The 16,030-nt window shown below is 41.6% G+C and overlaps 1 protein-coding gene across 2 annotated transcripts in view; it reads left to right on the top strand.

The window, feature by feature from the left end:
- LOC144602092 (TBC1 domain family member 14) overlaps positions 1–16,030 on the top strand; it is a 73,383-nt gene that overhangs the window by 21,415 nt on the left and 35,938 nt on the right. For both annotated transcript variants that reach the window (XM_078414792.1, XM_078414793.1), the window contains 5 exons: positions 1,398–1,523; positions 6,471–6,594; positions 9,604–9,673; positions 11,196–11,310; positions 13,411–13,528. In XM_078414792.1, coding sequence (XP_078270918.1) covers positions 1,398–1,523; positions 6,471–6,594; positions 9,604–9,673; positions 11,196–11,310; positions 13,411–13,528 — 553 coding nt within the window. The remainder of the gene's footprint in view (positions 1–1,397; positions 1,524–6,470; positions 6,595–9,603; positions 9,674–11,195; positions 11,311–13,410; positions 13,529–16,030) is intronic.

Below are 16,030 nucleotides of genomic sequence, written 5' to 3' on the forward strand. Positions count from 1 at the left end.
TCACAAGCAAAGGGACATAGTTGCAAGATTAGTGGCCGTTCGTTTAAAACAGTTATGTAGACATTTCTTCTTGCAGATGTAGTGGTGATCTGTGGATTTCTCTACCACATAACTTTATGGAGTCTGGCTCAACAGTAGTACTTAAAGTGGATGTAGATAAACCTTTGAAGATTTGAGGCATTGAGGACTATGGAAATCTGGCACTGAGGAGGCCAGCATTGATCAACTATGATTGCTTTGAAAAGCAGACGTTGTATCTGGAGAGTGTAAGGCAGTGGGATTAGTTTCTGAGGACAGTATGAGGTAGTAGGAGTGATCCACAGTAATGGCAAGAGTGTGGCTCTGCACGATACGTTTTGTATTTATACTGCCCCATGGGAAGGTAATGGGACTGCTATTAGTTCAGATTTGAGATAGGGATTCTATTTTTCTATTCCTTAATCCCTCTTATAAACACACCAGTTCTAATCTCTGCAACTACTTCTTGTGAGAATGAATTCTACTTTCTCGTCTGTGTCTGGGCAAAGAACTTTCTCCTGAACTCCCTATTGAATTTATTGGTAACGAGATCAGAATGAGGACTATTTTTGATATGCCTCCACAAATGTTCCTATACCCAACTTTTTCATGAGTTTGGAGATCTCTATGAGGTAGTCCCTCAGCTTTTTCATGTCTCCATGTCTGCCAGCATTCAATATGTTAGCATTGGAAAGCTTGGAGCACCCAAACAAAAACTCGAGAAGTTCCAACTCCCAAGCTGATGGAGATTTGCTGTTTTAGATCTGTACTACCTCTGTTCTCCTCAAGAACCACCAAAGGGCAGCCAACTTCCTCCATTTCCCTAGATTATGCGATGTCAACACTACCCACCAGGTTAGAGCTCTCTGTTTCAACCACTTCAGTGGAGAGGAACAGTTGTGAGGAGAAGATGTAAATGTAATTTTAACATTTTGTTTTCTGAATTGTTTATTTTATGAACAGATGTATTACTGTGATTAATTTTAAGTAATCTTTCAAAGTTTCTGAAGTTGGAGGCATTTTTCTTAATAGTTTTGACAGCTGACTAGGTCTGGTAATTCTTGGCTGCTGTCAAAATATTTTTGGCTCTGGGTAAGTTTCTTTTCCACCCACCCCAACCCCCACCTCTAGTATCACTCAAGAGATAACATTCAGCTCAGCTCAGGAATCCATCATTCTGGCTGGTGGTGGCTTCAGTGAGGATATTGCTGCTGGAAGCTCTGCCAGAGATTAGTGTGGATCTAGCGGGTAGGTAAGTGTGAGAAGTTTCATCCCTGCTAGACAATTATAGACCAATTGTTTATAAACCTATGCATTTCTTAGTATGTAAATTTTTTTTGTCTGAAGCAGAATTTGACTTGTGATTTTATTTTGCACAGAGAGATCTTTCCCCACTCACTGTTCCCTGATGGGTAGGAGTCCAGAAGCTAAAGAAGGACAAGCAAAGCTTTTCCGTATCCTCTCTGCATATGCTGAATATAATCCTCAAATAGGCTACTGTCAAGGTAAGGTGAAGACATTGTCATTGCTTGCTTTTACCCTACACTTTTTGATGCAAGGAAGAGATCTCAGGCAGTTCAAATACAGTTGCCATACTATCATTGGGAACAGTGCAATCATTAACAGAAAACTTCAGAGCCTTTTATCTCTTTCCTTTGCTTCTTAGTCGGACATCAAAACTCCTATAGCATTATTTCAAAAAATGGGTGTGAGTGTAGAGTTGACACCCCATAATACATTCCTCAGAATGTTATCTTTTTGCTGTTTCTGGGGCAAGTTTGCTGCCTTCCACTTGCTAACCATTTTACTTCACTGCCCATTCCTATGCCGACCCTTCTGTCTTTAGCCTCCTCCATTACCAGAATGAGGCTGCATGTAAACTGGAGGAACAGCATCTCATGGATCTCATGTTCCGCTTGGGTGGCTTACAACTCAACAATGTTGATAGTGAATTCTTCAATTTCATGTAATAGCTCCCATCTCCGCCCCCCCCCCCCCACCACCACCTCACGCTAACACGGCACATTTCCCTCATCACCTCCCAACCCCTTCCCCCACCAGTCACCCTGCTCTCTTCCCTTCCTTCGCTCTTCTCTGTTCTCCGTCCTACATTTCCCTTTTATCACTAGCCTCATTCCCTTCCACCCATATCTCTTCCTCCATCTTTACATTTCACTCATTCACTTCTCTCCTTATCTGACATTCTTTTGACTCCTATTCACCTCCAGCATTTGTTACTATCTCCACCCATCTGCCAATCATCACCACACACTTCTATCCACATTTCACTTTCTAGGCTTTGTCCCCAGCCCCACCTCCTTTTTCCAGCTTTCCTCCAAAAACTTCTAACAGTCTAAAGAAGGGTTCAAACCTGAAAAGTCATTTGTCCATTTCCTCCACAAATGCTGCCTGACCCATTGAATTCCTCCAGTACTTCATGATTTTCTTAAGATTCTACCATCTGCAGTTACTTGTGTCTCCATTTTGCTGCCTCCTCCAACAAACCAAAAAAAATATGGAAATGTCAGATACTAGAGGACATAGCTTTAAGGTGAGAGAGGGAAATTTTTAAAGGAGATTTTCGAGGTTTTTACTCAGAGTGTGGTACATGCCTGGAAAGTTTTGTTTTTCACACCATGACCTTTCAAAATTTGTGAATTTTTGATCATTACAGATCCAGTTGTTTAGTTTAATTTAAAGATACTGCATGGAAACAGGCCCTTTGACCCACCGTAGTCCCATAATCATCCATCCACACTAGTTCTCCCGCTTTATGGCCAATTAACGTATAAACCCGCACATCTTGGGAAACGGAAGGAAACCAGAGCACCCAGAGGAAAGCAACGCAGTCACAGGGAGATAGACACAAAAAGCTGGAGTAACTCAGCGGGTCGGGTAGCATCTCTGGAAAAAGGGATAGGTGACGTTTTGGGTAGAGACCCTTCTTCAGTCACAGGGAGAATGTGCAAACTCCACACAGGCAGTACCCGAGTTCAGGATCAAACCCAGGTCTCTGGAACTGCGAGCAGCAGCATGATTTAATTGCTTTGATTTATGCAAGTTGTGCATTATCACAACGAATATTTAACACCATCACAGTTCCTCTTTGACATCAATTTGCAGGAGCCCCTTCACTAGTTTGGCTAAGAGAACTTAACAGGCATTTAACCTGGCAGTTGTGTGTGTTAAAAGTATTGGACACCAGGGGGCACTCGTGTTCCAGCTAATGAAATGCTTCCCTTGGTCTTTTATGTAACCTGCACACGCTGTATATGATCAAAGTGGAGATTAATGGGCTTTCACTTTGCAGATAACTATTTTTTCAGCATAGAAGTTTCAAAATTAAGTCTAGCAGTTATTTTTATTTCATGCTATATGGATTTACACCTACTCTTGTTTTTTAGGTAATAAGAGTAGAATGTAACCAGGTTGTGAGTTCCTTCATCCTTGGTGAAAATGAGGACTTTCACTGTCAAAGTTTGCAGGAAGGGACTGCAGATGTTGGTTTACCCCGAAGATAGATACAAAATGCTGGAGTAACTTAGCGGGTCAAGCAGCAACTCTGGAGGAAAGGAATTAGTGACCTTTCTCAAGTTCACAAGTTATAGGAGTAGAATTAAGCCATTCGGCCCATCGAGTCTACGCCATTCAATCATGGCTGATCTCTGCCTCCTAATCCCATTTTACTGTCTTCTCCCCATAACCCTTGACACCCATTCTAATCAAGAATTTGTCTATCTCTGCCTTAAAAATATCCACTGACTTGGCCTCCACAGCACTCTGCGGCAATAAGTTCCACAGATTAACTACCCTCTGACTGAAGAAGTTCCTCCTCACCTCCTTTCTAAAAGTGTGCCCTTTAATTATGAGGCTACGACTTCTGGTCCAACACTCTCCCACCAGCGGAAACATCCTTTCCACATCCACTTTATCCATGCCTTTCATTATTCTATAAGTTTCAATGAGGTCCTCCCCTTAACCTTCTCAACTCCAGCGAGTAGATGCCCAGTGCTGTCATGCTCATACGCTAACGCACTCATTCCTGGATCATCGGAAGGGCCTCGACCGAAACGTCACCTGTTCCTTTTCTCCAGAGATGCTGCCTGACCCGCTGAGTTACACCAGCAATTTGTGTCTATCTTCACTGTCAAACGTTCATGTACATGGGCAAAGTTAAGCACAATCTCATTTTGGGAGGAAAGAATGGAGGAGTGTCAATGAGATGGAGCAGGGAACAGAGTACAATTGCAGGACTGTTGCCTTGATAGTCAGCTCTATTGCTCACAGTTTTGCCCCCTTATCTAAAAAGGATTGAAGGCAGTCCAAAGGAGATTCACCTGGCTAATTGCTGGGATTAGAGTGTTGTCCTATTAAAAAAGACTAAATTGGCTGAGTTTATATTTCTGCAAACACAGCAGATCTTAAGGGGGCTTGTCAGGGTTAATTTTGAGAAGCTTTCAGCAGTGGGAGAGTCTCAGCAAAGATGCATAATTACAAGATAAGGGCCCAGTCATTTAAAACTGAGGGGCGTAAATATATGTTCTCATAGAATCGTACAGCATAGAAATAGGGCCCCCAACCAACCTTATCCCTGCCTCTCTTGATACCTTTCTATGTTTAATCTCAATAGGATTGTTTCTATATGTTTTTTTAAATTGTGAATAAAGTTTATTTTTGAAATTAAAAAATATATATTAAGCCAATAAGCTGACTGAGCAGCCAGATCACAATGGCCAAAACTTAATGGGGAAACATCAGCAGTTCCACGTGGAATTGTTGGCATTTGCTCTCGTTATGGAGTTCACTGTTGGTATATAAACTTGCTGAATTCCTCAACACATATACTCTGCTTCTGTAGCTTACAACCCAACAGTGTGAACTTGGAATTCTCCAATTTCTCATAAAACCCTCTCACCACCAACACTTTGCTACACATACATTTCTCCTACACCCAGGGTCATCTGCCTTTTCTCTTTCTTTGTACAACCATTAACATTCCCAAGTCTCCCATTTCCCTTTTATCCCGTCTCTTTCTCCTCCCACTGTCTCCTTCCAACTACATCTCCCCTCTGGCTTTACATTTAACTCCTCTTCCTCTCTCCCTATCTTACACACATTTGTCTCCTTTTCATCTCTAGCCTTTGTTGCTTACTCCACCCATCTGCCAATAACCCTTCCACCTGTATCTACCCATCACTCGCTAGGCTTTGACCCACACCCACCTCACTTTTCTTGCTCCTTCCCCTTACCTCACTCAGCCTGAAGATAGGTCCCAAACCTAAACATCATCTGTCCATTCCACTCCACAGATGCTTCCTGGCCCGTTGAGTTCATCCAGCACTTTGTGTTTTTCCCCAACACCTCTGGCTGAGAAACCTCAATTAACTTGTGGCAGGTTAGATCTAAATGTTGCAATAGTACCTGTCTCAATTACTTCCTCCAACAGCTCACTCCATACACCTACCATCCTTTGCATGAAAACGTTACCCCTTGGGTTCCTATTAAATCACCCCCCCTCACCTTAAATCTATGTCCTCTGATTCTTGATTCCCCTAATCTGAACAAGAGACTTTGTGTGTCTACGCGATCTATTCCTCTCAAGATCAGAGTTCTTCAAACAGTTTATTTATTTTCTTCAGGATGTTTAGTATATGGTCCATCATTTGGACCTCAGTCTCTGATTGTAAAGTATCGGTGGGATACTGTAATTGGATGACAGGAATTAGAGTGATTTTGATTTTGAAGTGGTGGTGTTCCCAAATGTCCAATACATTGACTCCTCTCCATTGTTAAAGCAAGTGACTGCAGATGGAATCTTGAGCCAAAAACAAACTGCTGGAATAACTCAGCAAGTCAGGCAGCATCTCTGAAGGGAACAGGGCAGTCTAAAGAAAGGTTTTGATCCAAAACATAATCTGTCATTTTTCCTCCCACAGATGCTATCTCATCTGCTGAGTTTCTCCAGCAGTTTGCTTTTTGCACTCCTGGTAAACGTGCTTGAGATAGGCTGCAGATTGTAGTGAGGAAGATTGAGAAGATGGTTGAGATAACAATGTGTCAGTGTGCATTGGGATTTGGACCTTGGAGGATCCATTGGTTAGACGCTTGTAGCAAAAATAGAATATAACCATTTAGATTCAGATTAGTTTGTCATCATATAGATGAGGATGCAATTAAATTCCTTGTTCACGTGAGTACAGAGCGCACATGATAATGGTGGATAAAATAATAATTACTACAACGAATGCAAAACAGCAGAATGGTGCAAAGATCCATGGTTTACAAGCCGTGCAGGCATAAAGCGAATTCAACCTTGTGTTGCTCCCAATTGAGAAGGAGATGGTGACCAGTTAAATTATTTTTTGTTCATTATTAAATTAGTTATTAAACAGTGCATGCAATTTTTTTTAATGAATTTTTCAATCGACTTACCTGTAACTTCTTTTTGCTAGGAATGTCATACATAGCAGCCATGCTCCTAATGAACATGCAGGAGCAGGATGCCTTCTGGGCTTTGGTTGTCCTACTAGAAAAACCCAAGTACCTGGCAGGATTTTACGAGCATTCTCTGGATACGTATGTTTCTTGGCAGTAAATTAATAGTGTTTGTGCGCACGTGTGATTTTGTGCATTTTTATCTGTCTGTCTACCACTCTGCCTGTGCCTGACTTGCATTTCCCACATGCCTTACATAACATACGGAAATGCTTTGCAGCCATGATGCCAACTTAGAAGTGCAGCTATTATTGTGATGCAGGAACATGCAGGAGTCACTTGGTGCACAGCAAACTTTCACATACAACAATCAGACAGTGAGCAGATCGTCATCTTACTATCATAACAATGTTTTCTTGACAAGCATTGGCTGAGAAACCAAGCAGAACTGTTTAATTAAGACAGGGCCAGATAAATCTTTACCTCATGGAACAGGTCAAGTTCTCAGGTTGTCAGTGATGCCATTAACCTTGTACCATTGAGTAAAAAAAGTGGTCCTTCCATGCACTTGTCAATTAAAGTTTAGAGTTAGTTGTTGCCCAAGCTATTGAACTAAAAAGAGACGCTTTAAACGTCCCACAGGCTGTTGGTATTGTTGTAGGTTTGAGTTTCATTATGTGGAAGAAGGTAAATATAAGTGCTGAAAGCAATAAAACAAATACTTTTTTTAATGCCTTTAATTTTGTCCCAAACATTTTACCCAATCATTGAAACTTTGTTTATTAAAGTCTCAGAAGTAATATATACAATATTAAAATGCATAGACCTGTGCATTATAAATGCATTATATTGTGCAATATTACCATAAGAATACTTAAAATAAAGAATGAAAAGATGTTAATAGAAAGTGGAGCTTTTAAGTTTCTAACTTTGCATTTTTATGGTATTCTTAAAAAAGAAAATCCATTACATGAAAAAACAAAGTGCTAGAGGAACTCAGTGGGTCAGGCAGCATCTGTGGAGGGAAATGGTCAGGCAATGTTTTGGATCGGGACCTTTCTTCAAGACTTTCTTGGGGATAAAGTTAGTAGAAAGAGGGGAGCTATCTCCCCTGTACTTAAGTCCTGAAGAAGGGTTCCGACCCGAAACATTGCCTGTCTTTTTCTCTCCACAGGTGCCACTCAACCCACTGTATTCCACCAAAACTTTGTGTTTTGTTCAAGATTCCAATATCTGTAAGTTTAGTGCATCTACAATCCATATTAAGCCGAGAAAAATGACTGGTAATCTGGTAGCCATAAAACTGCTTGGATTATCATTATATAAAATTGTTTTAGTAATATACCTTTAGTGAACAAAATCTAGTCTTTAATTGGTCCAGTCCTTTATGGGACTCCAATTTCTTACACCCATCTTTGAACTTTAATTGCACTTGGTTGCATCAAGTTGTTTGTGGTGATTTAAAAAGAGATACTCTCACATTTCAGTACAACAAGGAATGGGCAGTAAATGCGGCCCTTGCTTTCAATGTTCAAATCCAAAGAATAAATTAAAATAAAAGATATCCTTTTCAAAGCCCAGGGTGTTTGGCCACTTTTAGATCATTCATTAGGAGGAAAAGCTCCACAATGTAATTAAGTGTGCTTCTTTGAGACTGATTGCATAATTTAATGGAGTGGTCACTTGGCTTGGAGAAGTAGCTTGACCCAGATCTACAGAAACTAGAGAGACACAAGAAGCTGAAGCTCCTGGAATCCTGAGCAAAACACAAAGTGCTGGAGGAACTCAGCAGTCAGACAGCATCTAGAGAGGCAACTTTTCTGGTCAAGATTTTGCAGAAGGGCCCTGACTTGAAATGTCATCTGTCCATAGTCACAGTTGCTGCCGGACCTGCTGAATTCCTCCAGCACTTTGTGCTCTATTGAAGCTAATAACCTTTGTATGCAGAGTTTCTTTATCGTGGCCCTGGTATTCGAAGCAAAACTCTGAAAAGTCCCTGTAGTACATTTTTCATTATTTTTCTGCAAGTTTTTTTTAAAAGGTGCATTTGGGATGAGATGTCAAACTACATTTTCAGGTTTCTGTTCTGATGAATGCAAAAGATCTTATTGCAAATAGCGAGGGAGTTTCCGAGAGTTACGAAAGAACAACTCGGCTAGTTCAAAGTCAAAGTGATGTTTCACCCTGGTGACTCTGGGTTCTTGCTCATCCCTGCTTCCCATGACTGCATCTTTGCCTGGCAGGACTGCTACCTCAAGAATTCCCTTCCTGCAAATTAATATAGCTCTACTCTTTCTTCCTTTGGATCATCCCTCACTGCCCTGCTCTCCGATTAAGCGTTTGATTGCATTAATATCTCTATATGGCTTGTCGTAGTGCTTTATTTGTAGACAAAAAGGTGCCTTTATGATTAAAAGTTATGCTGCATTAACAACAATTTTTTTTTCAACAGTATACCCACTCTTCTGTTTTGATTTTGTAACCAATAACTTTAACTAAATAATAACAAACTAATAACTAAAAAAGTATAAAATCAATACATGTATAAGATTTAACATGCAGTATTAGTAAAATAACATACACAAAAAAAAGTTACCAAACTGATAGAAGATAACATACAACTAGTATGAATGAGTGATCAGTGGTCAGCATGGATTAGATGGGCTGAAGGGCCTATTTACATACTGTATCTTTTTTTTAAAAAGTCAAAATTTTGACCAAATTGTCCTCAAATATAATCTCCCAGCTTCGTTCCTTGCTCTTAGTATCTATAGTGGATCCTCATCCTTTAACCTGCTTAAGCTGTTTCAGGGCATGACTGCCTAATTTAATTAATACATTTCACTTTTTTAAATTTAGTACATTTTGTAATAAAACTGATCTTTTAAAATTGACGAGCCTAAAAATTAAAATTCAGGTAGTAAAGTTTTGAAAAGATAGTTTTTAACTTTTTAGAGTTGCCGGTATGTACCGTCACAAAAAAAATCACTGGTTTGATGTCAGTTTTTGTTTGATAATTGTACCGAGGTGAAGCACCTCGGGATGTTTTGCTATGTTAAATGTTCTCTTTAAATGCAAGTTGTTGTGCTCTTAAATCTCTCTGTCTTGCTGTTTCATGTGCACATTGAAATATAACTGTTTACTTTGCAGAATCCAAAGGCATGCCAAAATCTTTCAACAGCTGCTGAAACATCGAATGCCTTGTCTCTGGCAACATATGGTAACATTTCTATGATAAACTTATAGCTTTTATTGCAGCCCGCTTTCGCTCAAATATAGTTGTTGGTTCTCCTTGAATAACTCTCTTGAGCACTGATATACCTTCACATGCAATTAGTCTGTCACTTTGGGAACCTATGGAATCCCTCATGGGCTAAATGCCTATTTGCTGTGCTATTCCATGTTTCCCCACCTCCTCTGAAGGCACATGACCTCGTATTGGCTGTGTGGTACAGTGGTGCAGCTAATAGAGCTGCAGCCTCACCGCGCCAGAGACCCGGGTTCGATTTCTACTCTCTTCTGTGGGAGAAAATGCTTCCCAACATCACCCTGAGAAACTTTATTCCAATTTCACAGTTATGCTATGCTCATTCTGGACAAGGTAGAGAAAATAGTCTCCCAGACTGGAGAGAAGACTCAACACCTTCCACCTTAGAAACATACGCCGTATACTGGGTATATCCTGGCAAGACGGAGTGTCCAACGCTGAGATTCTGTCTCACGCTGGCTTCCGAGTATGTACACTCTACTCAGGCAGCGCAGGCTGCAGTGGCTGGGCCTTGTCCACCGCATGGAGGATGGCCGTATTCCAAAAGACATCCTCTATGGAGAGCTAACATCTGGGAGGAGAGCCATCGGCTGCCCCCAGCTACGTTACAAGGATGTCTGCAAGAGAGATTTGAAGGCGCTCGACATCGATGTGGAGTCCTGGGAGAGCCTGTCAGCTGACCGTACGAGGTGGAGAGGTACCCTGAACCAACATCTCAAAACGGGGGAAGAGAAACTGATGAACGCAGCGGCAGACAAGCGGGCACGCAGAAAGGAGCACAGCAACTTCAACAGACCAGAGACCACACACAAATGTGCCCTTTGCGACAGAGACTGTCACTCCCGCATTGGTCTCTTCAGCCACAAGCGACGCTGCTCCTGCCGAGGTGTGGAGCAAGCAGCCAACTAGGACGCATCACCCATGGTCAGCCATGACCGAGGGGGCCTAAGAAGAAGTTATGCTCATTCTGACAAGCAAGAGAAAATAGTTCCTCTCCATTCTTCAATAAAATTTTCCATTACCCTTCTATTCTCAAAGAAGACAAGTGTAATCTATAAAATATATCCTTGTAATGTAACCTCTTTGTGGCAGCACATGCTTCTATTTCTGGGATGATTACAAATATGAAACAGTCACTGACAAATCCAATAATGAATTGAGGGTAAATATCTTTGCCCAGAAATTGGTGAGAATTGAAACTTGTTCCCATGGGAATCAAGTAGTGAAGATGGAGAGGAATTGTAGAGAAGGCCACATTTAGATAGTGTGATGCAAGAGGGCAAGGAGAGGGGAGGTGCGGGTGGGGATTGACTAACTTCTGGTGTAAGGATTTTGAATTGTACTTAATTGCAGAGTACCACGTTTGGAACTTTGTTACAAGGAAGTGCAAACTCCTGTGGTAATTCTCAAATGCACCTTTGTGCCTGGTTTGGGGTTAATTACTAACTGACATATTCTGTTAAAATTCTGACAGGAGAACCTGAAAGTGGCTCCATTATTGTTCATCACCACTTGGTTCCTGACTCTTTTCACATCATTGCCTTGCTGGGACACGGTGTTGGCCATCTGGGACTTGATCATTCTGTACGGTAAGTGCAGCACCTTGGAGCAAGTGTGACAGAAGTTATTTGAAAAACTGACCAGTAGCACATTGTTGACGGGCAAAGGCACAGACTGGCTCATTTTAGATGTTTTCACAAGGAACATATTCAATCTTACATGCTTCGCAGTTGTGATTCATCTATAAAACCCCTGTATTGTACAGCACAGAAGAAGTGCTGTGCTTGTGTGGGGTTTCTGAGTGGGCTATCTAATGTCCCACTTCTTTAAAATTAATTTCCCACACTTTCACTTTTCAGATGTTTATCCACGCAATTGGAAGTTTTGATTCCATCATAGGTTCTGTGTAGGCATTCTGTATTCTAACAACACTCTATACAAAAATAATTACCACCATTGCCAGTTTCCTTGCTAATGATCTTACCTTCTAAGTTGGAATAGATTTTATTGACATGGAACTCTCAGTTCTTCCCCAGCAACCTTTAGTCTACTGAAAAAGTTCTGTTACTTTGGTCCCCCTTTGTTTAGCCCACTGTGACACTGCTCTCTTCAGAGAGCTATTTTATCCCACTACTTCATCCATACCGTGTGGCTTTGAAACTTTTTTTCCCTTCAAGAATCTATCCAGTTTTCTTTTTTGAAAGCTTCTCCTCTGCCTCTTTGTAACAAGTGCCTCACTCTACCTAACATCTTCTTCACTCTTTCCATTATTTGAAAGTGCAATATATGGGGTTAGGTGTGCAGAAACCCTTTTGTCTATTAAAAATAAACTGCACAAAACACTCCAAAGTATGACATTTCTAATGTCCCTGAAAACACATTACTTCACACTGTTATTGTAGTGGGGGCTTTTGAGTACACCTATGCTCCGTCATTCCCTTTTGGCAGTAAATTCCACATTCTGACTGCTCTCCATGTAAAGAATCCTTTATTTGATGTGGTGGGGAAAACCTTATTTTGATAAGCCACAAGTTAGATACATGATCAGCCACCGGTGCTTATTACTCAACAGTGGATACTGTTTCAAGGTTTTGTTGACATACATGGAGGATTCAAGCCATCATCCCTCATTTCCCTCAGATTAAACAACTAGGCTGTTTCCGCTACCCTTGACCCCATGCTGATGCAGAGGGAGTTCTGCAGCTGAAGACATTTATCTGTCGATCTGAGCCACAAGTAACATTCTGAAAACAATGTTGATACCAACATGCTGAAGATTTGGAAAGGGCAGCGCATCAAAAGTTGTCAAAATAAAGCACTTCCTAAAGAGAATGTGGAGCCGCATCAGGGGAAGAAGTAGCTGGAGAACTGCCAAAATCAATGCTAGATACTGCTGATATTGCTCTGACTGCAGTTGCAATGCACAACGTTAATAGAACTAAGAAGTTATCCTGTCAAGAAATTGAACAGGTTGGGGTTCCTTAGAAAAGACACCGCTGAAGGGTAATCTGATAGAGCATTTGGAATCTCGAAAGGGTTTAGAGTTGTACAGAAACAGGCCCTTCAACCCACTGTCCATGCTCATCATTTTGCCTATCTGCATTAATCCCATTTGCCCAAATTAGAACCGTACTCTTACCTATTTCAGAATCTGTTTAAATACCTCTTCTACATAGTAGCTGTATCTGATTCTACAGAATGATGGAGAAAATACAGATTATATGTTTTCAGGTATGTTCAAGTCCAGAACCATGGGTCATAAATACGAGCAAAGCAGATTGTGCTGGCGTAACTCAGTGGATCAGACAGCATCTATGGAGGGAACAGAAAGGCGACTTTTTGTGTCAGGACCATTCTCCAGACTGATTGTAGTGGGGTGGGGGATCAAAGCCTGGCAAGCCATAGGTGGATACAAGTGAGAGGGGTTAGAATTGCAGATCGGTGGAGTATGGATAGAGAGGAAAAGAAGACAAAAGGGTGTAGGTAGGCAGATAAGGTGAGTGGAATTTGAAACCAAATAGGTGGAAGGGAACAGGGCAAACAGGACTAGCTGAGATGGGGCATCATTGTCAGCATAGATGAGTTGGACCAAAGGGCCTGTTTCTGTGCTGTATGACACTACGGTGCTGATTGACTCTATGACTCAGATTTTCACTAATGAAAAATCCTTGTTCTTCTTGGTTCCCTAGGCATCAATACAATATTCAGTACGGGCCTGTGCATTCTACAGCTGCTGGAACCCCGACTTCTCGCCATGTCTGATGTCTCCCACCTCCTTCCCACATTGCTACGGATTCCTGTGGATGTGTACGTACAACACTAGGTTTAGATTACCTGGGCTGATTCTTATTAGTAAATGCAGTGGATGGTATATATATGGAACAAGCTGTCAGAGAAAATGGCTGAGACAGGTACATTAACAACATTTAAAAGATATATGGACAGTCACATGGATACAAAATGTTTAGAGGAATAGGGACCATACACAACCAAATTGGACTGGCTTAGATGGGGCATCTTGTTGGACGAGTTGGACCAAAGGATCTCTCTCTGCGCTGTGTGACTTTCGGAATCAATACAGATGCAGGCACGGAGAGCAGTGTTTGTTGGCTGCTGACCAGTAATCTTGAGTCAAGTGGCAAAATGAAATGAATAAATTCTGTCCATTTTTAGCTAGCCCTTTAACTTAACCCGCTAAGATCTCACAGAAGGGAAGGAACCTCTGGGTCCAGCCTAATGTGGATGATAAATTATTGTGGTGTCATGCTGGCTGGGTGATCTTTTATGTCCTGAGAAGTAGAAACACTTGTCAGGCCACCTGGAAATGGGCAATAAATGGAGCTTTACCATTGTTTTACTTTGGCACAGCAGTGCAGTAAGTAGAGCTGCTGCTAATGACTCCAGCCGCCACAGGGTTTAATTCTGACCTCCGGTGCTGTCTGTGTGGAGTTTGCATGTTTTCTCTATAACGGCCTGGGTTTTCTCCAGAGGCTTCCATTTCAAACATAAAACAGATGAGCACATGAACAGGCCCTTGGCCCCACAATGTATGTGCTGAACATGATGCCAAGCTAAACATGTCTCCTCAGTCTGCATGTGATCCATATCCCTCCATTCCCTGCATATTTGTATGCCTATTTAAAAGCCTCCTATTTGCTTCCACCACCACCCCTGTCTGCATATTTCAGGAACCCACCACACTCTGTTCCTCGTACATCCTCAAAACATGCAGTGAAACAGAACTAGACACAGATGTGGACGGGTAGACTGCACACTGACAAGAGAGATGTGCTTTAGTGTGGGAAGCTGTCACACAAAGGGAGGGATTAAGATCTGATGTTTCTGGTGCCAATACAAATGGACCATTACTCTGACAGAGATGCCATATTTCAGATTTTAAAAATGGGGTTTTTAAGTATGTAAGCTAGGAAAAGACTTGTAATGTGGATACCCTATGGACAGTGGAAGGGGAATTTACAATGAGGAATAAGGAAATGTCAGAGGAATTAAACAATTGCAAGTTGATCACACGGCTTAAAAAATGAGGGAGAGAGAAAGTTTGAAGTTGCTGACCTGCCAGCCTATATCTGAGGAAGAAAAATGCTGGAATGTATAATCAAGAATGTAATCATAGAACACCTTGAAATGAGTTGAGCATTCAGCATTGATTTATGAAGGGAAAATCATCCTTTACTAATCAGTTTGAGTTTTTTGAGGAAATGACTGTGTAGTGGATAACTGGGACCGGAGGATGTATTTCAATAAGCTCCTGGTCAGGACGTTGTCAAGGTGAGAGCAGGATGCTGACATAGATTAAATAGCAAAGAGTGGGAAGAAACAGATCCTTCTTAGGTTGTTAGGCTGTGAACTCAAGGGGCACTAGAGGGATCAGTGGATAGGCCCCAGCTATTCACAACCTGTATCAATAATTTGCCTGAGAGACCAAAATGTGATATTTTCAAGTTTGTTGATGTGCAACTTGGTGGGATTCTAGACACGGAGAGGATGTAAAGAAGCTTCGAGGGATACGGACCTGCTGAATGAGTAGGTGGGAACATGGCTCGATTATAAGATCTTAGAGTCATACAGCATAGAACCAAACTGAAGATAGACACAAAGTGCTGGAGTAACTGAGCGGGTCAGGCATTATCTCTCGAGAAAAAGGATGCATGACATTTCGGGTTGGAACTTTCCTGCAGACCCTCCTCCATAGAAACAGGCCCTTTGGCCCAACTCGTCCATGCCAGCCAAGATGCCCCATATACTATAAGCTAGTCCTATTTACTCACATTAGGCCCATATCCCTCTAGTCTTCATATAGGAAAAATGGGAGTTCATCCGCATTACTGCACACAATGGACAAACAGAATATCTTCTAAATGGGAGAGGTTGGGTAGTCCCTCTTAAATCTCTCCCCTCTCACAAGCCTATCTTCTTGTTTTAGAATCCTCTACCCTTGGAAAATGACTGTGAACATTCACTTTATCCTTGTCCCTTATAATCTTATACACCTCAAACCTCAACCCTCAGCCTCCAATGTCCAAAGAAAAAAGGCAGCCTATCCAACCGCTCCCTATAACTCAAGCCCAAATGTCCAGTGAACATCCTGATGAATATCATTTGTACCCTTTCCAACTTAACAACGTCATTCCTGTAGCCGGGCGACCAGAACTGTACACAGTAATCCATCAGAATATGCACAGCAACTCGTAGAGCTGCTGCCTCTCAGCACCAGAGACCCGATTCAATCCTGTGCTCAGGTGCTGTCTCTATGAAGTTTGCATGTTCCCGCTGTAACCGTGTGAATGC

Source organism: Rhinoraja longicauda, chromosome 18, assembly GCF_053455715.1.
Source record: "Rhinoraja longicauda isolate Sanriku21f chromosome 18, sRhiLon1.1, whole genome shotgun sequence".
NCBI classification, from domain to species: Eukaryota; Metazoa; Chordata; class Chondrichthyes; order Rajiformes; family Arhynchobatidae; genus Rhinoraja; species Rhinoraja longicauda.